The 24563-nt window shown below is 40.9% G+C and overlaps 1 protein-coding gene and 1 long non-coding RNA gene across 3 annotated transcripts in view; both read right to left on the bottom strand.

The window, feature by feature from the left end:
* LOC106723847 overlaps positions 1–8356 on the bottom strand; it is a 10089-nt gene extending 1733 nt beyond the window's left edge. The window contains exons 1-3 of one of the 2 annotated variants that reach the window (XR_001359582.1): positions 8073–8356; positions 4777–4854; positions 3956–4076 (exon numbers count right to left, since the gene is read on the bottom strand). This is a non-coding gene — a long non-coding RNA (uncharacterized LOC106723847). Of the gene's footprint in view, positions 1–3274; positions 4077–4776; positions 4855–8072 lie in introns of those variants that run through there. The other variant, XR_001359583.1, reaches the window with a different exon arrangement.
* Positions 8357–10069: 1713 nt separating this feature from the next.
* Positions 10070–24563, bottom strand: part of DDX3X (DEAD (Asp-Glu-Ala-Asp) box helicase 3, X-linked) — a 15807-nt gene continuing 1313 nt past the window's right edge. The window contains exons 2-17 of the mRNA XM_005880876.2: positions 22466–22523; positions 20687–20734; positions 18847–18979; positions 17702–17860; positions 17520–17619; positions 17009–17144; positions 16297–16382; positions 16014–16112; positions 15745–15905; positions 14957–15101; positions 14734–14878; positions 14360–14541; positions 14157–14274; positions 13487–13640; positions 12958–13097; positions 10070–12688 (exon numbers count right to left, since the gene is read on the bottom strand). Of these exons, the coding sequence (XP_005880938.1) occupies positions 12609–12688; positions 12958–13097; positions 13487–13640; positions 14157–14274; positions 14360–14541; positions 14734–14878; positions 14957–15101; positions 15745–15905; positions 16014–16112; positions 16297–16382; positions 17009–17144; positions 17520–17619; positions 17702–17860; positions 18847–18979; positions 20687–20734; positions 22466–22523 (1944 nt within the window). The 3' untranslated portion in view covers positions 10070–12608. The remainder of the gene's footprint in view (positions 12689–12957; positions 13098–13486; positions 13641–14156; positions 14275–14359; positions 14542–14733; positions 14879–14956; positions 15102–15744; positions 15906–16013; positions 16113–16296; positions 16383–17008; positions 17145–17519; positions 17620–17701; positions 17861–18846; positions 18980–20686; positions 20735–22465; positions 22524–24563) is intronic.

Raw genomic sequence — 24563 nt, 5'->3', positions numbered from 1 at the left:
AAAAAGCAGTAGAGCCAAAAGTCTTCTCGTGAGGTTTCATGTGGGAAGGGACACCCACCCCAGGGGCTCCCACCTACATGCCCCGGACGGGAATTGGGAGACAAGTCTTCCCTAGCACCCCATCCAGAACCAAAGGGGGCCTGTTAGTGAGGGAGGAAGGGAGGCGGCTGCTTCTGTGGTCCAGGCTGAACAGCAGGAAGGGAGAACTGCAGACGTGAGCGATGTTCTAAAACCACGAGCCGGCCTTAGGCTAGTGGGGGGAGGTGGCAAAGGAGTAGTTCATGGCTCTGAGCTTCCTACCATGGGATAGTAATGGAAGGATTGGGGGGGGCAGTTTTTTTTGTGTGTGTGCGTGCGTGTGTGTGTGTGTGTGTGTGTGTGAGACAGTTGTATGTCCACTATCCTATGTCCATCGAAACCACAGAATGCTAGACTAGCACTTTAAATACATCTTCCCTTAATTGTCACAGAAAGTACATAGGGCGGGGACTGCTGTTTCTGCTTCAGTGAGGAAAGCTGTGACTCAGAATGCAGGCATTTGCTGAAGGACGGGGGGGGGGTGGCATTCTCTTGCTCAGGAGTAGACAGCATCTTACTGCGAGGATGTGAAAGTGGCTTCATGCTGCAGGTCCTTTCCTGGTAGGAAGACAATAGGGAGGCTGGGCCTCGATATAGGAGCATCAAGCCCGGCCGGTGTGGCTCAGTGTTTGAGCACTGACCTGTGAACCAGGAGGTCACGGTTCCATTCCTGGTCAGGGCACAGGCCCGGGTTGTGGGCTCCATCCCCCGTGTGGGGCCTGCAGGAGGCAGCCGATCCATGCTTCTCTCTCATCATTATGTTTCTTTCTCTCCCTTCCTCTCTGAAGTCAATTTAAAAATATTTTAAATATATATATGAGCATCAAGAGAATGAGGAAGCTTGTATCTGCCACAGCTAGTGACCCACCTGTCCGAGGCTGCACAGCTTCCCTTCAGGGCTCCCTTGACATTGAAATCAGAGAAGTTAGCTGGGAATGTCAGGTAGGGCCTCTCTGAGGGGCATTTGAGTTCAGGGCTGAATGAGGAGGAGGCAGCCATGCTAGGAAAGGAGGTGGCTGGATGGAAAGCAGGATGGCGGTAGGAGCACAGTGGACGGCCCGGGGAATGGGAGGCTGGTTGGAAGCAGACTGAGTGGGGTCTTACGCGTCATAATGAGGCAGGGAGACCATTCTGGCGCTGTCACCGTGGGCAACTGAGAAAGGAAGCCAGCTTGGCCCAGGCTGTTAGCAGTGGTGACAATAAGAGGTTGGGTTTGCAAGGAGAACTTACGGCATTGGCTGAGAAGTGGTGTAAGAGAATAAGAAAAAAGGAATGGTTTCTCAGCTTGTCTTTTTTTCTTGGACTTTTTTCTTATCTTCTTTTGTCATTTGAGTGCAGTTGGTAGACAATCTTATCTAGTGGTAGTGCCATTTAACAGGATGGCGAGGACTCTGGAGAGGCTGGGGAAGGGAGGGAGAAAATGCAGCTACCTATTGCATCCATGATCTATTCAGCTCTTTGGATTAGAAGGTGAAGGATACCACATTATTTGCATATTAGAAAATCTATTAAGGCCCTGGCCAGTAGCTCAGGTGGTTAGAGCATCGACCTGATATGCCAAGGTTGTTGGTTTGATCCCTGGTCAGGGCATATAAAAAAATCAAGCAGTGCCCTAGCCGGTTTGGCTCACTGGATAGAGCATCGGCCTGCGGACTGAAGGGTCCCAGGTTCGATTCTGGCCAAGGGCACACGCCTGGGTTACGGGCTTGATCCCCAGTAGGGGGCATGCAGGAGGCAGCCTATCAATGATTCTCTCTCATCATTGATGTTTCTATCCCTCTCCCTTCCTCTCTAAAATCAATAAAAATATATTTTTAAAAAAATCAAGCAGTGAATTCATAAATAAGTGGAACAACAAATCGATGTTTTTCTCTCTCTCTCTCTCCCTCTCCCACTCTCTCTAAGTCAATAATAAATAAAAATTAAAAAGAAGAAAAACTATTAAAATACTTAAGTATATTAATAAATCTACAGAGAAAAATCATATTTCCTCAAAGTCTGAAAAGGTATGTGACAGATTTAACACCCATTCTTGATTAAAAACTCAAAATATGAATAGAATTGATACCCTTAACATGTTTAACATGTTTGACATTATTTTAGTATCAAATTTAATGGAAAACGCCAGAAGAATTAACAATTATTTAACATTGTACTGGAGATCCTAACTGAAGCGATTACACAAGAAAAATAAACTAGAGGTCTACCAATTGGAAAAGAGGAAGTAAAACTATTATTATTTGCAGAAAATGTAACAGTATACTTGGAAAAGCCAAGAGACTCAACTGAGAAACTACCAAAAACAATATGAGAATTCAGTAAAGTAGCAGAAAATAAAACATAAAGAAATCAATAGTTAACATACAGGGTGGGACAAAAGCCAGGTTACAGTTGTTTTTATGGAAATAAAATAATTAATATCTATACTAATAAAAGGGTAATATGCTAATTAGACCAGATAGACTGGACATCTTCCGGTCATCCGGTCATCCTTCCGGACAAAGCTACGTTGGCAGGGACCGAGGGAGAGGCGGTTAGAGGCAATCAGGCCAGCAGGGGAGGGAAGTTAGGGGTGATCAGGCCAGCAGGGGAGGGCAGTTAGGGGTGAGATCAGGCGGCAGGCAGAGTGGTTAGGGGCAATCAGACCGGCAGGCAGGTGAGCGGTTAGGAGCCAGCAGTCCCAGATTGTGAGAGGGATGTCCGACTGCGGGATTGGGCCTAAACCGGCAGTTGGACATCCCCCAAAGGGTCCCAGATTAGAGAGGGTGCAGGCCGGGCTGAGGGAACCCCCCCCAATGCATGAATTTCGTGCACCAGGCCTCTAATATAATAATAATACAAAAATAAACTGTTTCGAGTACTCACAACTGTAAACCTAATTTTGCCCCATCCTAGACAATATAAGGAAGAAGATATTCCATTTGTAATAGCAACAAATAACAGAAATAACTTGGAATAAACTTGACATGAAGTACACAAGATCTTTAAAAAACAAACAAAAACATGCCCAGTTGGCGTGACTGAGCAGTTGAGCCTTGACCTATGAACCAGGAGGTCATGGTTCAATTCCCGATCAGGGCACATGCCCGAGTTGTGGGCTCCATCCCCAGTGGGGGGTGTGCAGGAGGCAGCCGGTCCATGATTCTCTCTCATCATTGATGTTTCTCTCTCTCCCTCTCCCTTCCCCTCTGAAATCAATAAAGTATATTTTTAAAACCCTCCAAAATGTTTATAACTAGACAAATGATTGTAAATGTTGTTTTTAAAAAATAAACAAGCAAGAAGAGCAAAAATAAAACTTTAAATAAAAGAGCACTAAAAAAAAAAGAGCACTGAGGGGAGAACTATATATTAAAGATATTAAAACATAGTTCAAAGCCTCAATAATGAAAACTACGCGGTTCTAGCCCATGAACCAGAAGGCCAGTGAACACAGGAGAAATTCCAGAAGGAAGCCCCTTTGCGCAATGGGAGTTTTGTATCTGATCCTTGTTGGCTGTGAAGACTGTTAGTAATCCTCTCAAATACATTCCCCCCTTCTCGTATAATAACGAAACGTGCCCAGCTAGGTTACACTTCCCAGCCTCCCTTGCAGCTAGACACGGCCATGTGACCAAGATTTTACCAAGATGGCGTATGAGTGAAGTGATGTGTGCTACTTCTGCACTGACACAGGAAGACAGTGGCGCACCTCCTCTGAGCACCCTCCCCCCTTGCAACACAGGCTGATTTGATCAGCGGTTCTCAACCGCATGCGAATCCCTGGGGAGCTTGTTAAAATACAGATCACTGCACCCTTCTCTGCTGCTTCTGAGTCAGCGGGTCTGGGTGGAACCCAGGAATTTGTATTTCTAGCAAGTTCTCCGGCAACGCTGACCCCCCTGGGGTAGGAACCATTTTGAGAACTGCTGCCTTCAACGTAGAGAAATGAACGGGAAGGAGCCTCAATCCCGAATGGCAGGGCCACAGAGTCACCCACTGGCCTGGGAACACGAATTCTGAAATGGCAGGTAAGAGAAATTATTTCTTTCTTAGTTGAGTCATTGTATCTCAGAGCCTCTTTGCTACACTTTAACCTTACCCTAACTAACAGTACAGAAAAGACAGGTATTTCCATAGATGGCAGTTGGGTCAAATTGAAAAAAAAAAAATACTGTATCCATAAACCATTCACACACACCAAGATAAACTCGAAATGGATAAAAATCAATAAATTTAAAAATATATGTATATAAAGAAAGCTCAGTATGGACTGACTTTTTTTTTTAAATATATTTCATTGATTTTTTACAGAGAGGAAGGGAGAGAGATAGTCAGAAACACCAGGTACATGCCCTTGACTGGAATCGAACCTGGGACCCTTCAGTCTGCAGGCCGATGCTCTATCCACTGAGCCAAACCAGTTTCGGCTGGACTGACTTTTAAAAAAGGAATACTGTTAATTCTGTAGATCTCTTCAAAACCCACAAAATAGGCTGGTGTAGCTCACTGGTTGAGCGTCGACCTATGAACCAGGAGGTTAGGGTTTGATTCCCGGTCAAGGGCACAGGCCCAGGTTGTGGGGCGTGCAGGAGGCAGCCGATCCGTGATTCTCTCATCATTGATGTTTCTATCTCTCTCCCCCTCTCCCTTCCTTCCTCTCTGAAATCAATAAAAATATTTTTTAAAAAACACAAAACCAATGGGAATGCAAATTACCCCTGGCAGCCCCGTGCCATCTTGTGAAGGAGAAGGCTCTATAGGAAGTCCCCGCAGTGCAATCCAAGGACACGGCTCCTGGATGAAAATTGACATGAAAATTGTGTTATTAAAATTCTGGGACAGTATGGTAGTTGAGTCCAGTGCATGCTGAGAATTAATATTCAAGTCAGGCTGCCAAGTACTCTCCGAATGAGGAGTTTCAGGAAGAAGAAACTGGAAGAGTGTAAGGTGCCCCTAAGTTTGGGTGAGCCGAGCAGTGCATTTCCTGCTCAGGCGGCTACTGATGTATCTGACTCATTGGGGAACCTCTGCCTCTGTCGCTCACGGGAGCCCGTCCAGCTGTTCACAGGCTCAGACCCGGAACGCCCGCAGATTCATGCTACTTGTGCGTTTTCATAGTTGTCTTCAGCAGGAGGGTTGGCCTGAAATACCTCGGCTGCCATCGCCAGCAGCTGAACTCCTTTTGTTTTGTTTGTTAATCCTCACCCGAGGATATTTCTCCATTGATTTTTAGGGAGAGTGGAAGGGAGAGGGGGAGACAGAGAGAAACATCGATGTGAGAGAAACACATCCATGGGTTGCCTCCTGCACGCGTCCTGACCAGGGCCCGGACCGGGGAGGAGCCTGCAACCAAGGTATGTGCCCTTGACCGGAATTGAACCCGGGACCCTTTGGTCGGTAGGCAGGCGCTCTATCCACTGAGCAACACCAGCTAGGGCTGGACTCCTTAATATGTTCCTGAGTGAACTTCCTTCACAAAATGCGGCCTTTCCCGGAGGAGGAGCATGATCCTAGGACGGATAAACAGGAGTGCTCCCTGTGGGAAGTGCCAGGTATCCCTGCTGCTGGATAGTCTGAGTTTACAACTTAAAAATACGCTTTAGACTCAACATAGTGGGGATGTCAGTTCTCCCCCAAACTGACCTACAGGTTCAGCACAATTACCATCAAAATCCCACGAGATTTTTTGTGGCTTATTCTAAAATTTATATGAAAAGAGAAGGAAACTAGAATAGCTAAAACCATTTTTGAAAAATAATGAATTGAGAGGAATCACTCTATCCAATTTTAAAACTTACTATATGGCTGGAAATAACTGAAGCAGGCAGTGTGCTATTGGCACATCTATACCATAAAAGGCATCGCGGGGCGGCGGACATAGCCCTGATGGCAGGCTAGGCCTAGGGGACCCTACACGCACATGATTTAATTGTGCGCTAGGCCTCTAGTAGATCAATAAAACAGAAAAGAACCCAAAAATACCCATACAAGGATAGTCAACTGATTTTTTTTAAAAAATTACTGATTGATTTTAGAGAGAAGGAAAGGCAAAAAGAGAGAGAGAGAAACATTGATTTTGTTTTTCCACTTATTTATGCATTCACTGGTTGATTCTTGTATGTGCCCTGACCAGGGATTGGTTTGTCTTGTATGTGCCTGGGATGGCACTGGTAACCTTGGCGTGTCAGGACAATACTCTAACCAACTGAACTACCCGGCCAGGTTGTGAACTCATTTTTGACACAGTTGCAAAAACAAGTCAATGGAGAAAGAATAGTCTTTTCAACAAAAGACTAGAACAATTGGCCACAGATTAAAAAGTGAACTTACACCTAAATCTCACACCTTAAAAATGGACTCAAATGGACTGTAGATTTAAATGCAAAATTATTAGAAAAAATAGGAAAAACATCTTTAGGATGTAGGGCAGGGTGAAGGGTCCTTAAGCATGACACCACAAGCACATCCCATAAAAGGAAATGTTCATAAATTGGGCTGCATCAAAATTAGAAATGTTTATCAAAAAAATTGTTTGCTCTGCAAAAGACTGTTAAGATGAAAAGACAAGCTATAGACTGGGACAAAATATTTGCAAACCATATATCTGACAAGACTTGTACCTAGAATATATAAAGAACTCCGCAGTAAAAAGCAATCAATTAATTTTAAAATGGGCAATACAGGAACATATATTCTGCCAAATATATAAGGATAGCAAATAAGCACAAGAAAAGATGATTAACATCACTAGTCATTAGTGAAATGCAAATTAAGACCACAATGAGCTATCACTTCCCATCAATTAGGCCAAAATAAATTCCAACAACACAGCCTGGCTGGTGTGGCTCAGTGGTTGAGCACCAACCTATGAACCAGGAAGTCACAATTCAATTCCCGGTCAGGGCACATGCCCAGGTTGTGGACTCAATTTCCAGTGTGGGGCATGCAAGGAGGCAGCCAATGAATAACTCTCTCATCACTGATGTTTCTCTTTCTCCCTTTCCCTTCCTCTCTGAAATCAATAAAAATATATTTTTTTAAAATTCTAGTCCCTCTGGAAAAGGATTTGGCAGATTCTGTCTTCAGACACATCAGACTAATGGTTCCTCTCACAGGAGACGATCTGCTGAACTACGCGGCCATGACAGTACTGGCAGGTTCTCACACTAAACATGCACTTCCCATAGGACCCAGCAGTTGCACTCCTGGCATTTATGCCAGAAAGATGGACACTTATGTCTACACAAAACCTGCACACGAATGTTCAGAGCAGCTTTAATGTGTAATAGTCAAAAACTGGAAACAGCCCTGGCCGGTGTGGCTCAGTGGATAGAGCATCGGCCTGTGGACTCGAGTCCCGGGTTCGATTCTGGTCAAGGGCACGTACCTTGGTTGCGGGCTCCTCCCCGATCCGGTCCCTGGTTGGGGCATGTGCAGGAGGCAACCCATAGATGTGTTTCTCTCACATCGTTATTTCTCTCTGTCTTTCTCTCTCTTTTCCACTCTCCCTAAAAATCAATGGGAAAATGTCCTCGGGTGAGGATTAAAAAAAACAACTGGAAACAAGCCAAACGTCCTTCGGTGGCTGAATGGACAAACTATGGCCCATGCATACTACTCAGCAATAAGACGGAACTGCAACCACTTGAATGGCTCTCAAGGTCATTGTGCTGAATGACAAACAGCCAGTCTCAAACGGTCGCATACTGCACTCCATTTTGTTAGCAATTCTGAAATGCCATTTTAGAGATGGAAACCCAGTGAGTGGTTGCCAGGGGTGAGTGACTGGGTGAGGAGGCAGGAAGGGGCGGGTGTGACCACAGAGGCAGCCCTCGGGAGATCTTGCTGCTGCTGCTGCTGCTGCTGGAACAGTTTGGTGGAGGTGGTTACACAGATCAACATGTGATAAAACTACGCAGAACTACACACACACACACACACACACACACCACACACACACACACACACACACACACACACACACACACACACACACGGAAAACGAGAGAAACCTGAATAAGATCCGTGGTTGTACCAAAGTCCACTTCCTGCTTTGATGTTGCATTAGTTGTGCCAATGTTCCCATTGGGGGAAACTGGGCGAAGGGTACAGGACCCCTCTGTACTATTTCAACAACTAAAAAAGAGAAAAACATTTTCTATTAGAAAATATATTCTAATCATATAAAATCTGTTCAGTACAAGTTTGAAGCAGAAAGTCTTTTTAAAATTTCAACCAGAAACAGGAACTGTCACTATTTTAGCAGAGTTTCTCCTACTTTTTTTTTTTCTTCTTCTTCTGGGTTTGCTTGGCCATCTTTTGTTTTTAAATGTTTTTATTGGTTTCAAAGAGGAAGGGAGAGGGAGGAGAGAAACATCAATGAGAATCATGGATCAGCTGCCTCCTGCACACCCCACACTGGGGATCGAGCCGGCAACCCGGGCATGTGCCCTTGACTGGAATCAAACCCTGACCTCCTGGTTCATAGGTCAATGCTCAACCACTTATCAACCGGCCGGGCAAATTCCTCCTATTCTTCTATGTATTTTCAAAGTAGTTGAGACCATTCTTTGTACTCCAATTGTAACCTACTCTTTCCTCCACCTATTAGAGCAATTATTTTCTCCACAATGCTAGTTACTGTAAACATAAATTCTGAGTACAACATATAAAATCACTCAGAACGTTAATTTAGCTCCAGTCCTAATTAGAAGGAACAGGGTAAACAAAAACTAAGGCAGAGTACAGGATACCTGTTCAATAAGAACAGAAGAGAAAGCTAACTTTTCAAAGTCCTGTAACTGCAGTGAATGAAATCTCTGCATTGGGGTGTGGAGGAGGGACAGACCACTGTCCACAGATACGTCACTGAGCTACAAAGGGGAGGCCCGTGACCAACCAGGTCACTTAAGAGCAAAAAAAAAAAAAATGTATTAAGCACAAAGACATTGGGCAATTTCAAACATGCTCCAAGACATTTTTGAAAAAAATTATCTGGTGAGCGGTGAGGAAGTAAAACCCAGTAAATATTTAGATACGTTATTTACTATTTAAACTATAGAATAGTTTAGGCAGTTCCCCCAGAACAGATAAAAGGGACCTTGAACCGTCCTTAGAATTGTTTCCCTCAATTTGAATCACCTTCAACCACTGCCAATCTTCTCAATGTGGCCATTTTCTTTCCACTTATTTTGACCAAACTACCTCCCTTTCCTATCTCCAATACCAATGGCACCTTACGCTTCTAATTCTTCCATAAAAGGCAACTATCCAGAAGCAAGTGTTTTAAAAAATGTTCTTAATCACACTGCAAAATCTAGAACTCAACGCGGAATGAAGGCCAATGTGCATTCATTAGGTTGAACCATATTGTCAACTTTTGCCGCCCAAAGACATGGCCTTGTCTCACATAGTTCAACTTATAGAGGAATTATCTGTTCAGTTATGGTTCCACCATCATTGGTTAATTGGTAGCAAGCTGCCTACCTCAATGTGTGATAATAGACGTCAGCAAAAACTACAGGTGGAATGGAGGTGCCCGTGCCATGCCTATCACCCTCACCCCGAATACATTTTTTTAAATGTTTCTGATTTGAGAGAGGGACAGGGAGAAACATTGGTTGCCTCTGGGAAGTGCCCCAATGGGGATCAAACCTGCAACCTGGGCAGGTGCCCTGATGGGGAATCGAACCAGTGACCTCTTGGTGTAAGGGTCGGAGCCCAAATATATTCTTGGACCCCCCAGTCCTTAACCATGTTTGATTACTGTTTGATTTTGAATTCATTCTTCCACTTCAACCACCCTTCAAATAACAGGTTCAAACCATATTGAAGCTGATTAAAATATAAACCGATCTAGAATACATGCTGAACACCTTTTAGATTTCCACCTATTACAGAAACCTTTTCCACTGTATTACAAATACTTCACCAAAGGGATTATTCCTGTCTGCAAGAGGAATCTCAAAACTAGCGGGACAGCAACCAAAAAAAATATAACACCTTACAGTTCAGGCAAGAGCACAACTTTATTGTCACTGCTAATAATAAACCACAATTGACAACAACGAAAGAGACTGTGCAGTTCAGCTTTTTATTTTAATAAAATCAGAATATGCACAGCACATGCAGTGCTAGCATCTAAACTAATACAATAAGCAATTACTAAAGCTACAGTGACTTGAGGTTCAATCCTTACATTCAGCAAGTTTAAATCCATTCTTACATTTTTGAAACCTTATAACTGAAAATATTGCTTACTGGTAGAACTTGCTATTGCTGAATGCACAAGTCACTGATTATGCCAATACAACAAAGATAACCACATGTTTGAGGATTGCAATGTGCCAGACATTCACTGGGAAAAAAAATACACACAACTAAACAAAACTCACGCAACAAACATCTGAGAATCTGGACACTTCGTATCAGTGTTCTGAAGTGTTTCATTAATATCTTAAGACAAGTGTATCAAAACCTTGGCATGTTTTAATTTCAAGTCGCCAATTTTTTCACTAACATCAGAAAGTTATGGCTACACTGCCAATGCCGGGTCTGCTTAATTTGACTTAAGAGTTTAATATGACTTAACATTAAAAGCTCACACTACCCCGAAATATATAATTTCACGCATACGGTGACATTCAACATTCAAGTGCCAGTGTTTTTGTACTGTCTTTTGGTCAAGTTTCTTTAAACTTTCAAAGAATCACTTTTAGGCTTACAAAAATAAATATTTGTCAAAATGTTCAATAAATATTACATAAAACTAGCAGCAAAAAGTATTAGAAATCTGTCGTGTGCAAATAGTTCTTCTTCCCAACCATCACTCCCATGGTCCCAAATAAATTTTAGAATCTAGTCCCATCCCCTTCCTAGACAAGCTGCGTTCAACCATCTCCAAGAGACAAAATAAGATTGGAAGTTTAAGGACACGCACACAAGACATATATATAAAATTCTCTGAATGTGCAATAAAAGAAGTATTTTGTAAAAAGTTATGGGCAAAATGTACAAGGGCCTAAACCTAGACTAATTGAAATAGCACCATAACAAATGACCTCAATACTGTCAAGTGCACCTACTTAATAAAAGTTTTAGAACAAGGCACAATACACTTGAAAATCTATTGCACTTTAGGAAATTTTTGCCGTCTCCCTATGCCACTGTAGAAAGATTGAGCGTTTTGATCACCGCATTCTGGCCACAAAATTAGCGCAGAATTCAAAGTGGCGGAGGCATTTTAGTGGTGGACAATGCTCATCTTTGGCCAGATTTAGCATAAACAGACTATAAATACAATGGAAACCTATGCAACTAAAACTGACTAAAACTGCACTGGAGAGCAGAATTGACACCTTGTGCAGTTATGTACATATTTCCAACCTGTGTGATCTCAGATTTCAGTTCCTCTTCTGGAGCCATTTTTACAAAGTCTATAGTAAGCCAGTTTAACATCTCAACGCAGCTTGAACAGAGTAATGTGAATCGGCATTTAAAAGAAAGCCTGCTGCATTAATTCTTCCTGTTCATACCCTCTTGACCAAAAAACATCAACACTAGCATGCGTTATTAGACCAAAAATCATCCAGGGCCCTAATGCGGGCTGGTCATTGCTGTGGTCAGCCATTCTACCATTTCAATTTCATTTATGGCAGGCATTTAAAATGTCAAGTAGATGAATTCTCCTAAAAACCTATTTATTTCATGTTATCAGACCTTTAAACTTTCCCTGTAATAGTATGCCCACATTTGGCCAGCTCATCCTTAATGATCTGCCTAAACATTGAACGAGGAATTGCTGTGTTTACTTGCATTAACTTTGAAACAGTGCTTCGAATGTATGCATGTGTTCATACATCACCTCCTCATGACTGGAATGGCTTGTTTAAAGACTATCAGGTTCTAAATACCTATCCAGGATAGAGTGAGCAAATCAGAACTTTAACTTAATACAGTTTGCCACATTAGAAACTAATTCCGTTAATATGCTTCAAGACGTTTGTTGTTTGTTTCCCCCAATCTGCAAGTATCAAAGAGCCCTAATGCAGGTTACCGCATAAGTTTTTTTCCTTATAATATTTATGGATGAATCGATGATTCCTGTTAAGTTGTATCACACCTGTGTGCCAAGGTTTGATTTTAGCCCAAGTTCAGTAAATTTATTTTGTCAAAACAATTGATATCTTGAGCATTACTGAGCCAACAGGACATCAAAATAAAAAGTTGTCTAAAGTTAAAGGCACAGTACATTAACAAACAAATGATCCTCAGTCACAAATTATAAATGCAGTTTGGGATGGGGGTTGGTGGGAGGGGAGTTAATCCAAACTACAGCAATGAAGTCTTCAAACCACCTTCCGAACAGGGCTGCTGATTGTTCATCTCTTCGTGTGACCTTGAGCTCCCTTTAAAAAAAAAATTTCAGTGGAGAATCACAGCTGGTAATGTACTGCAAGTTCTTGAAGCTACACAAGGTATAGTCTGGCTAAGTTACATGTGGTTTCCATATTAGCTTGTTTGGCAGGGTGACCTACTGCAAAGTAGGTTCAGTTACCCCACCAGTCAACCCCTTGGGAGTTGTAATTTCCTCCGTAGCCATCGCTGTTGTAAAAGCCTCCATAGCCACCTAATGAGAGATTTGAAAAGAAGAGAGATTAGTCAAGTCATCCGCTATTAAATATAATCTTTCCCACCCAGCCAGTGTGGCTCAGTGGTCGAGCATCAAACCTATAAAACAGGAGGTCAGGGCACATGCCGGGTTGCAGGCTCATTCCCCAGTGTGGGGTGTGCAGGAGGCAGCCGATCAATGACTCTCACTCTCTCATCGTTGGTGTTTCTGTCTCTCCCTCTCCCTGAAATCAATAAAAATATATATTTAGAAAAAAGTAATATTACCTCCACCAAACCCTCTGCTGCCGCCATGGCCGCCTCCCCCACTGCGGCTGCTGCTCGCACGGCTGCTGCTGAAGCTGGAACTGCTGGCACCGCTACTCTGCCGATAGTCTCTGGCACCAAATCCTCCGCTGAATCGACTACTACGAGGACAAAAACGTGTATTGGTTCACATGACAAGTCCCAGTAAATATTCCAAAATTCTTGCTAAAGCTTCCTACTGCCCACTGGTGCTTATGGTTCAGTATCTAACGTGGCCACAGTAGTCTTGATAACCAAACTCATTTTTTTCCATCTTTAGAAATCTACCCAGGAACACCATACCCAACAGATCAAGCTAACCTGCGTCAATCTCTTTAACTTCATATTGTGTCTGTGTCTTTATGCTTTGGTTCATAGTAACTTCTCGTGTTAGGGAATTGATTTGCATTGGACACAAACTCGAAAGAAAATTAAGCTTGTTAAACTCTTATCTGAAAAGTTAGCCTTGGACAGCACCCATCTCCCTCATGATGTGCCATCTGTGCCTCACCTCTTAGATCGTCCACGACTGCTACCCTTGTAGTGGTGCTCGTAAGCCATGCTTTCCAACCAAGACGGCACTTCTTGTTTAGCTTCAACCAGCAGATCCAACAAATCCTTTGTGATGTTTATGTTCCTCTCATTAAAGAATGAGGTGGCAAGGCCTAAAACAGTCCCAAAAAGTACATACATTAAGGTCTTCCATAAAGCAGCACAGTATTCTCACTTTCCTTAGAATAGTAGGTATAATACTATTAAAAAAAAAAAAAAGGCCGAAACCGGTTTGGCTCAGTGGATAGAGCGTTGGCCTGCGGACTGAAACGTCCCAGGTTCGATTCCGGTCAAGGGCATGTACCATCATTGTAGGCATATCCCCAGTAGGAGATGTGCAGGAGGCAGCTGATCGATGTTTCTCTCTCATTGATGTTTCTCACTCTATCTCTCTCCTTTCCTCTCTGTAAAAAAATCAATAAAATATTTTTAAAAAAAAATTACAATTTGCTATTTAACCAATGCAAAGGTCTTTGAACGAAACCTGACTTTTCTATCACTTCTACTGCTGAAATGTATTTTACCTGCATTCTTTGCAGATAGAAGTTCTTAAAATTAAGATCCTGAAAAGTTCTTTGCTACACGAATCACAGTAAAAAAAATAACCAGAACATTAAGCGGCCAATTACCAAGGTTTCCTACACGTCCTGTACGGCCAATGCGATGGACATACTCTTCAATATCACTTGGCAAGTCAAAATTGATGACATGTTTCACATTTGAAATGTCCAGGCCTCTTGCTGCTACCTGGAAAAGATCTCTTTTGTTATACATGGCCCACTTAAAAGACAACCAATAGCTGAACATGAAAACAATAGTATATGATACACACTGCTGTAGCCACTAGAATCGGGCTTTTTCCTGAGCGGAACTGGTGCAGAGCCTCCTCTCTATCTCTCTGAGATCGGTCTCCATGGATACTGGTGCATGCATATCCTTCATGGTATAAGAAATCCTCCAGAGAATCTGCACCCTTTTTGGTCTCCACAAACACTAAGGTGAGTGAATCCTTGCCTAAATTTGAAAAATTACAAGTTTTTTGTCACTAATAGTGGCTGTGTTCTTTTTGCACTTAGTAAACACACATAAAGGCAAGATTTAAGACCATTTTAACAGAATGCTTGGAATGAGGAAAAGCAGTACCGGTGATGCAAATGGATTCTCATTACCGAAGGCACCAGAGAAAAGCTACAATTCTCATCTTACCTGTTGCATTTAGAAGGTCAAGCAGAAATGACCGCTTGTCTGCGTCTTCCACCCACACTACTTTCTGTGTGATGTTCTCAGAGGTAGAGCCAACTCTTCCTACAGCCAAGAAGATATATTCATCCAAGAAATCACGAGCAAGCATCTGAAAGAAAAAAACTTTCATTACCTACTGAGACAAACAAATTCCTGATTCAATAAAGTTTGTAGCATCAAACAATACCTGTATTTCCTTGGGGAAAGTAGCACTAAACATCATAGTGTGGCGCACGCCCTTTGGTGGCATCGTATCTTGTTCAACTATTCTACGAATCTGAGGTTCAAACCCCATATCCAACATCCGATCAGCTTCATCCAACACCAAGTATCTGTGATGGAAAAAATTCAGTTTAGAATTCCAGAAGTTTTAGTATAGTTGTATCAATAATTACAATTATATTATTTATTCAAGGACCTAAAATTCCTCACATCACACAACTTGGTACTATACACGACGGCACAGGATTTTGCCAGTGAATAAATCATCCAAGATCAGTTAAATTACTTCCTATTGCCCTGACCGGTTTGGCTCAGTGGATAGAGCGTCGGCCTGCGGACTGAAAGGTCCCAGGTTCGATTCCGGTCAAGGGCATGTAACTTGGTGGCAGGTACATCCCCAGTAGGGAGTGTGCAGGAGGCAGCTGGTCGATGTTTCTCTCTCATCGATGTTTCTAACTCTCTATCCCTCTCCCTGCCTCTCTGTAAAAAAATCAATAAAATTATTTTTTTTTAAAAATTAGTTCTTACTATTTGATTACTTGTCCCAGTGTGGTCATTCTCAGCCTCTACTAAAATGTCGCTGACATTTCAACATTAAAATTACAATAAACTAATTTTAGCCAAAGTTAGAAGACAAAATAAACCACTTCTCCAATTTTTAAAATTTAGGTAACAGTATTAAGTTCCAAAAAACTAATGGCCAGAAATTTTAAAAATTAACATTGCATTCCATGGATTTAAAAGGTAACTTACTTGCAGAAGTCTAATCCAATCTTGCCTCTTTCCATCATATCCACTAGACGTCCTGGAGTAGCTACTAACAAGTGGCATCCACGTTCTAAGTCTCGAATCTGCTGACCAATATCGGCACCACCGTAAACAACACAAGGACGAACTCTAGATCTGTATGAAAACTATAAAAGCAAAGAAATTTTATCAACCTCAAGGCCAAGATTTTTACAAGGTCATAAAACATTTTGGAGTCAACGAGAAAGCCAATAATTGCTAAAATGCATACTTACTTTCCTGGCTTCCTCATAGATCTGTACTGCCAATTCTCTAGTTGGTGCTAATACCAAGGAGATTGGGTATTGTTTGCGGCGCCCGTACCTTCCATTTTCCTAAGAAATTAATTTATAAATTAATACTCAACATACTTTTTATAAGACTCATTCCAAAATCCCCTTCTGTAATTTATGGACTACAATTGAAAACTGTCTTACATTAAGTAGAATGGAGTGAGTTTTAGTGTCACTTACAGCTACCTAAATACCATAATTTCCCATTTTGTAAGGTAATAGTTACCTTCATGGCCCTCAAGGCCTCGCCTGGGCCATCAGTATAAATCTGACTCAAGATGGGCAGAAGAAATGCTGCCGTTTTCCCAGACCCTGTTGAAGAGAACACATGTTCATTCAACCACAGAAAAAGCTGATTACTTTTGAATAAACATTGGTAGATGGCTTTTATGTAAGAGCTAAGTTAAAGATACCAAGTGACTTCTTTGATCCACTTGTAACAAGAGTCCACACACTAAGGCCTAGACAAGCTTTGCAGATACAGCCACCACACTCAATAATTTACATATGGTTGCGCTCACATTACAACAGCAGAGCTGAGTGGATGCAATAGAGACCATGTATCCCATAAAGAAAGTTTATTTTGTTCCTTAATAGATAAGGATACCAAACACTAATCAGTAACAATGTATTCACTTCTTTGCATTGTTGTTTATAAAGAAACAGAAACTTTGCCTCAAAAGTGGTATCCATTTCAATTTCTAACACTTCCTTGTTGGTATGTACTGCTAGTGTATGAAGGATGGCATTCTCACACCCTCTTTCCAAATGGTCTAACTCACACATATAGTAAAGCTTGTACTGAATTCAGAGGCTAGAAACACCCCCATTTCTAAAGGTGAGAGGTGCTACTTCACCCTGGAGGCACCTCTCCCCTGGCCACATTCCTGTGGATCACAGGCTATTCTCTATTCTTTTACTTTAATACGTGAGCTTACCTGTCTGGGCACACGCCATCAGGTCTCTCTTCTCTTTGATAATAGGAATAGCATGCTTTTGCACTGGAGTCGGGCGAGTGTAACGAGTAAGCTCAATGTTTCCCATAATAATCTCTCCCATCTCAACATCACTGAACTGTCAAGAAATTCAACACAGTTAAATTGCTAGAAATAGCCATTTTTGTTTCATACTAATATAATAATGAAAACACCTAATAGCTGATTTGTACTTGAGTTTACAGCTGCTTTAAGTAAAAATTATGTTACATTGGGGGGGAGGGTATTTACATTGGAAAGTTTGGGTGCTTCCTGTGTTTGACCCATTTCCTATTTCATATTAATGGTAACACCTACTGAGCTCAATCCCTTTCCACCAATGAGGCTGGTTTCTTAAGTAACCTTAAAGAACTGCTAAAATAAGACAAGCATGGTCTATATGCCTACATCATTTTGGCATGCTGTGAAAAAATTTACATTGCCCTGTCTTAAAAGACTAAGCATAAATACTTACACTTTCAATATGTGGAGGACAGTTGTTGCCTGTTGCCTCAACTGGAATATCATCATATTTCTCAAAGTTAATCCCAGTGTTTCCTCCAGAAAAGAGTTCCCTGAAATCAAAATTGGTAAGTTTGTTATACTAGCTATTAAGGCTACATTGCATCACAATTAACATACATTTCAGAAACTTACTGTTCCAAGCGTTCACTTGGTGGGAGTGGTTTGGACCAATCATCCTCATCTGATTTGTCACACCAGCGACTATTTCCACCACGTTCAAATTTGCCAAAGCCACTTCTGTCACCACGGCCACCAATGCCATCATAGTCACCCCGTCCACGATCATCAAACCTGAACAGCACAAGCAATTAATCAGAATCTTATCATTTAACCAGTTATCATATTCCTACCACTACTCTATAACAGTACCTGGAGAGAAGTTGGAATTATTCATTATGGCTAACTTCAAGGATGTCAACAGTCCAATTCTGGCTTACTCTTATTTGACAAGTAAGGCCCTCTAATTACCAGATTGATATGTGTAATTTATATAACCTTACTTTCTAAAATCAGTATCCTTTATTTCTATAAATTATATAGCCTACACAGGCCTCATACATGCTGAAATTAAGAATCAAATCTTATATATTTGTAATCAGCACATAACTTATACCTTTATATCCACATATACTTAGTGTAGGGAAGAAGAAAATAGCACACCAAGTAAAAAAAAAAGAAAGAAAGAAAATACCACACCAAGTATCAATTGTCCCAGGTATGAGAGAATATCATTTAAAGGACAATTCACCTGTGTGACAGATTTTGGATAAAAAGTAGAAAATAATCCTTACCTGAATTAGGATGTTTTTAGAGTTTTAGGCCTGTTTGCGAAAAATCAGGACACACAGGACTAACCACAGCTATTAGGCACATGAGGTCAGTTCACCACACTTGTGTAATCAAAAATATAAGGTGTTTAAAAATTGCCATATAGAATATCCACAAAAATCTCAACCAAATTAGGCCATTCACTAAATAAACTTACTCTTTTAAATAGACTATACAGAAGTAGAGAAATATAAAAAGAGCTGAGTTCATTATGTCAAAGGGGGCATTCTTATCTAATTTCTATGTAAAAAGTTCAATTTAGTAAAGACCTCTCACAACTAAGAAAATATGATTGTAACAGACATAATACTTAACATCCAAATATGTGGGGTCTATTAAGGAGAAAAAGATGCTCGATGGCCGGAATACAAGGATGAGGACTTACCAAATTCAAGATCAATTCTTAAATGGCTATACTGCACACACATGTAAAGCAATACACCACTTACCTTCCTCTTGACCCACTTCCACGGTCACTGAAGAAACTAGACTTTCCTCTTGAATCACCACGAGCTCCAAAATTGCTGTATGCATCCTTATCTTTGCTGGAACTCCAACCTGAACTGTCTTTATCGTAGAATCCTTCAATTCAAATAAAACACAAATCCATTTTAATGTATTTTTAGAAATTGCTAATACCTTAACATGATTCTTATGTTTCTGAATTGGAAGCCCTCCATTCACTTTATCTTTTTCTCTGCAGACTGGAGGACAATGGGAATGACTCTTATTATAGCACTAGAAGAAAACCAAGATTTAGAGCTGGTTTACATTGGTACGCAAATGTTTTATCTTAATTCTCTCTATTAGGAAATACTGTACACTAAACCACACACTCTGCCTATCTAAACTTGATTTTCAGCATGCTTCTCCTCTCAGGGGGGCGCCCCTGCCTTTCTCAATCCCCTCCCTTCTCCCAGGTGCCTTAGCCTTTCTCTCTCCTAAGCTCCAGTGGCCCTTCTTTGCTTCTGTAACTGGTTTCCTGAGCCCATGCAGCCCAGCTGGCTCACTTACACTACTTCTGTAACTTTCTAAATAAGCTTTCTCTTATAATTTGAAAAAAAAAAAAATTTCCATTCATGTTATGAGTGAGTTTACTAGGAACCAGTGACCACTGGTTTCAATGTTTCTTAGGGGTAATATTCATTTACAGCATTTTTAAGTGTCACATTAATACTTTTTCCGTTTCAACAGTAAAAAGCTTAAGAACAGTGCTCTGTTCACGTGAAATACATCCTGTCAGACAAGAACCAAGAATACCTAGAAAGGAAAATCCTCCTCCTCAGTATGGACAGGCCCTGGGATATAGCTATAAACCTTCAGTAAGAAGGGATGACAAAGGTATAAACAGGTAGAGGATTTAAAGACAAGTAGAAAGTTTAACTGGTTTCAGTGATATTATTAGCCAAACACAGTTTACAAGTTAATTAAGTTACTTTCATTTGGCCTCTGCCTCTACCACTAGCCAACCTGGTGACCAACAGTTTTCACTATCAGTAAAGAATTGAGTTAGGGTTCTAAGATCTCTTTCAGCTCTAAAACCTCCTATATCGCCTCTCCCTTTGTTTTCTGTCACTGCAACAAAGGGGGAAAGAAAGCACTAAATGCACATGGGGGCAATCCCAGCGGGTACATTCCAAGGAATAATGACAACACCCAGGATGATAAAGACAAACTCTGTAGTATGTGGACTCTTTTCTTTCTCCACCCGTTCACATATCCAGCATATTCCCTCCTGACCTTTTTCTTCCAAATCTCAGGTCAACCATTTAACGAAACATACAGCACCCAAATAGTTGTGCCATAATTTGAGACATCTACTAGTTTTCTATCACTACATTACACACTACATGGAAAAAGACTAAATGTTGTGATACCTTTTGGACAAAATCTTTCAAATGAAGCAGTTCAGGCAAGTGAATGAAATCAGAATCACTCCCAACTTATTAGGAGCATGCCCAATGCTATGTGCCCTATTAACTATTCCACAATAACCCCATCTTTGTTTTGGCATCTCTGCAAGACAGAAATAACTGAGTTGTTATAACCCTGAAGTTTGGTTTACACAGTAGGCTGTCCACTGACCTTTGCACCAGACTAGTGAAATTGTACAGTGTTTACTGTGACATTAGATGAATTTTTTCCAAAGTGATGATGCCTTAATATTTGAACCGGCTGACAGAAGAGCAGCAATTACAGACTTCCCAAAGTGCCTCATTTTCCCTAGGCTCAAACTTCTATACGCAGCAAGAATTACTGGTAGGTACCCAAATTGCTCAAAGGACTTACCTTTAGTAGCTTCTCTGTTCCTTAAGTGAGGAGGAATATAGCGCCCTTCTGAAAAAAAAAAAACACACACACAAATAATTTAAATCTCTAGCCTTCTATAGTCTAACTTGGGAAGGGGGGGGGGGAACCTCTTTTATTTTAAATGGGTTATTGCTTTATAAGGATAACTTTAAAAGAGGGGAGAAGACAAGTTTGGCAAACAAAAATTTGACTTGGTAACTAACAGTTAAACTGCACAAATCAATATAATTTAACTTGCCACTAGCTCTGCTATGATTTGAGAATTGTTATAAATTAAAACAGTTGCAACTGAAGTATTACTATAACCTATAAGACTACTATGTAATAAATCATACTTAGCCACTAAGAGACCTATTTGTACCCATCCTGATAATTTCCAAAACAGAATAAATATATATGTAGAAAAACTGAAATGGGGAAATGATTTTAAGGAATTGGGAGTTTTAATTTGGGACTTGCTGAGTTTATGGAAAGTTAACTGTTGCTCTGTATGCAGGCAACAATATGGCCTAGAAAATGGATAAGAAGGCAAAAGCAAAGAAAAGTCAACTCACTTTATCACTAATAAATCTGCAACTCAACATCCCTTTTTCCCTTCTGGGTCGAATTAAATATTAAAGATCTCTATTAGGAGGACCAATTCCTAACATTTTTAGCATGAGTGGCAAGTACAGTGAAATTTAAAACAAATACTAAATGGCCCTGGCTGGGTAGCTCAGTTGGTTAGAGCAACGTCCTGATACACCAATGTTGTGGATTCAATCCCTAATCAGGGTGCATACAAGACGCAAATTGAATGCCTAAGTGGGACAACAAATCGATGTTTCTGTTTCTCTCCCTCAAATAAATAAAGTACTAAGTAACTATGTGCCCAGTGTAACACAGTGCTTGAAGAAATACTAATTTCAGACTCTACAGCCCATACCTGTCTCTTTTATTTAATAGAATGGGAGAGACCTAAGCCAGAGCAAGTCTACTGCCAAATGATAAAACATTAAGATCCCCTAACTTAATATTAATGTAACAAGTTTCAAAAAAAAAACACAAAAAACTTTTATTTTATTGTTGACAATATTGCAGATATCTCCCGGTTTTCTCCCTTTTTGACCCTTCCACCCAACCCCTGCCCCACCCCAGGCTTCCCCCAGGGGTTATGCATATATGCACATATGTTCTTTGGTTAATCTCTTCCTGTCCCCTCCCCCCACCCAACTCCCCCACTGGTATCTGTTCCATACCTCTGGACCTATTTTGTTTGTCAATTTATTTTGTTTAGATCCCACTTATATATCTACTTTTCAAAAGAATGCTACAGTGACGCAGCGTTTAAAATCCTAAGCACAAGAATATAGCTTTGTTCTATTACTTTCATGTTCTTCATGGAAAAGGGGTAGCTAGCTGTAACAACTGAATGTTTCCTTTATTGAGTTTAATTCTGGTAAGACTTGCTCTAACACAACCCCACCACCTCTAAGCTGGGCTCAGGACTCATACCAAACTCTTCTAGAGGTAATTTGTGTGTTGTATTTCTTTAAATGATTGTTTTTAACTCAAGAAAACCAGTACCTTTTTTTTTTTTACTACCAAAAGGTTACAATCTAAAGATTGATCACTAATTCATAATTCTACATAACACTGCCTACATAATTCTTTACACAGTAAAAATCAGAAGGGAAATTGTTAAATTTTAAATAAACCCCAGAAATGAACAGAATTAAAACTCTAATATTCAGTAAATCCATAAAACATTTTACTTACTGCTGGCTGTACTTCCTCCACTCTGATTATCTGAAGAGTTCAGGTCTAGGCCAGCAAACTGGAAGAGAGTTAAACGGTTAGTAGCCAGAATGGTGAAAACTAGTCAGCCCCGAATCATGGGGCTGGTTTGAAACTACTAATGCAAAGGTGACTGGAATGTGCTTTGAAGACTGAAGTTCTAATACAAAACGGTATTACTGTACATACTGCAGAAGGCAGCACACCAAGATAAGATGCTGGTGCTGTAGAAACTGGGTCCCTGTGAGTCATTCATTCAGAATGAATTCTCCCCCATAACATTCTCCACAATAAGAGCTCCAGAAACTAAAATTATTTTAAAATGTCAAATACACTTTGCCTGTATGTGGCCCCAGGTTCGTTCCCGGGCATCTCCACCAAAAAAAAAAAAAAAAAATGTCAAATACACAAAGGATGAATTTTAGCTCCAATTATATTTGACAAATGTTTCCAATGCCAACTTTCTACTTGGGATTATTTTAAATGTACAAAAGCACACCTGAAAATGTCAGAACAAAATTTTTAATTCCTTTATACCCTAAATACTGCACAAGTATTTTTAATTAGGGTAGCACTCTTATGAAAACAATATATCCACCACTTACTAAGCACTATATTAAAAACAACCCTGTGAAGTGGGTGCCTACGATTCTCCCATTTTCACCACTGACATAAGCACAACTGGCATTCAATGCCCTAAGAGACTAGGGCTGCCTTTAATCCCCACTTACCTATCCCCTTATACTAGTTCAAAACCTCAACATTCTACAAAAAGACCTGCTTTACACACACACACACACACACACACACAGACCTGCTATGTTCATCACATCCTGTTATGACTAACCAGGAACTACTTGCAAGCAAAGGGGGGTGGGGGCCATACATGCCAAAATAAGTATTTTAAAAGCCACAGAAGACCAGACTACTGTTGCCAACTGTCTGCAAAGGTGATGTGCTATACCATAACTTCCGTTAAAAGGTCAAAACGATTCTGTCTCATTGCAACCATCAATGGAGTCATTGAAAATTGGAAACAGATGCTATATCTTAAAGAAAATGAGCTAAGACTTAAGTGCCTTATTTCTATAATTTCTATTAGCAAAAACGCTGTCAGGCTTTCTCTGTGTAGTAGTTATCTCAACAGACTGATACTTGAAAGCACAAAAGAAAAACTTTGCACTTGTTACCAGTTATTAATTTTACACTTGGCACTTTCAACGCTAGTTAAGTGTTTAAAGATCGCTAAGATTACACTGTCGCAATTTTCGCAGTTGAAAATTTGCTTGCTGAATTCTAAGGATTGCATATTCTTTCGAATTACATCAATTGCAAATTTCAAGTATATTCCTGCCTAGAATCTTAAAAAAAAACAAAAAAAAACGGCACCACTGCCCTGGCCGGGTAGTTCAGTTGGTTGGGGTGTCATCCTGTACACCAAAAGGTTGTAGGTTGGATTCCCAATCAGGGCAAATAGGGGAGGCAACCGATGGATCTTTCGATCTCTCTGCCATGGATGCTTCTCTCTTTCTCCCTTTCAGGCTCTCTAAAATCAAAACATATATCCTCGGGTGAGGAATTTTTTTAAAAAGCACCACTTACATGGAAAATGTTAAAGCTGCCCGAACACCAGCCTTTTTTCTCTCTTCCATTCAACATATGACGTCTGAGCAATTTAGAGGATTTAATATAATTGATTCATTAATGGAAAAAATGTTTTCAAAAGAAACAATTAAATCCCTAAAAATGTATTATACATGACTACTTGAAGATTTATGAAACTAATCTGCCACCAAGTTTCGTTTCAGGATTACTCCCGAGTTCACGGAAGGCAGAAGTTGGCTGGAGGCTAGGAACAGGCTACTGCGGAGCTGATCTGGAGCGCTGGGCCACTGTCGCAGAGGAATGCAGACTTCCTGCCACCAAGCCCACAAGCCCAGTCCCTCGGCTCACCCCCGCCCGCTCAGCAGGGGGACTGCAGTCCGACAACACACCTTATGCGACCTATTTCAAAATTTTACTCCACGGGCAGCAACAAGTCAACAAAACTTTTTTTTATTTTCCCTTGAGCCACACTGGG

The sequence above is a fragment of the Myotis brandtii genome, unplaced genomic scaffold (genome assembly GCF_000412655.1).
Source record: "Myotis brandtii unplaced genomic scaffold, ASM41265v1 scaffold657, whole genome shotgun sequence".
Classification (NCBI taxonomy): domain Eukaryota; kingdom Metazoa; phylum Chordata; class Mammalia; order Chiroptera; family Vespertilionidae; genus Myotis; species Myotis brandtii.
Note: the sequence above shows the minus strand (reverse complement) of the source record. Positions and strands in the feature narration are given on the sequence as shown.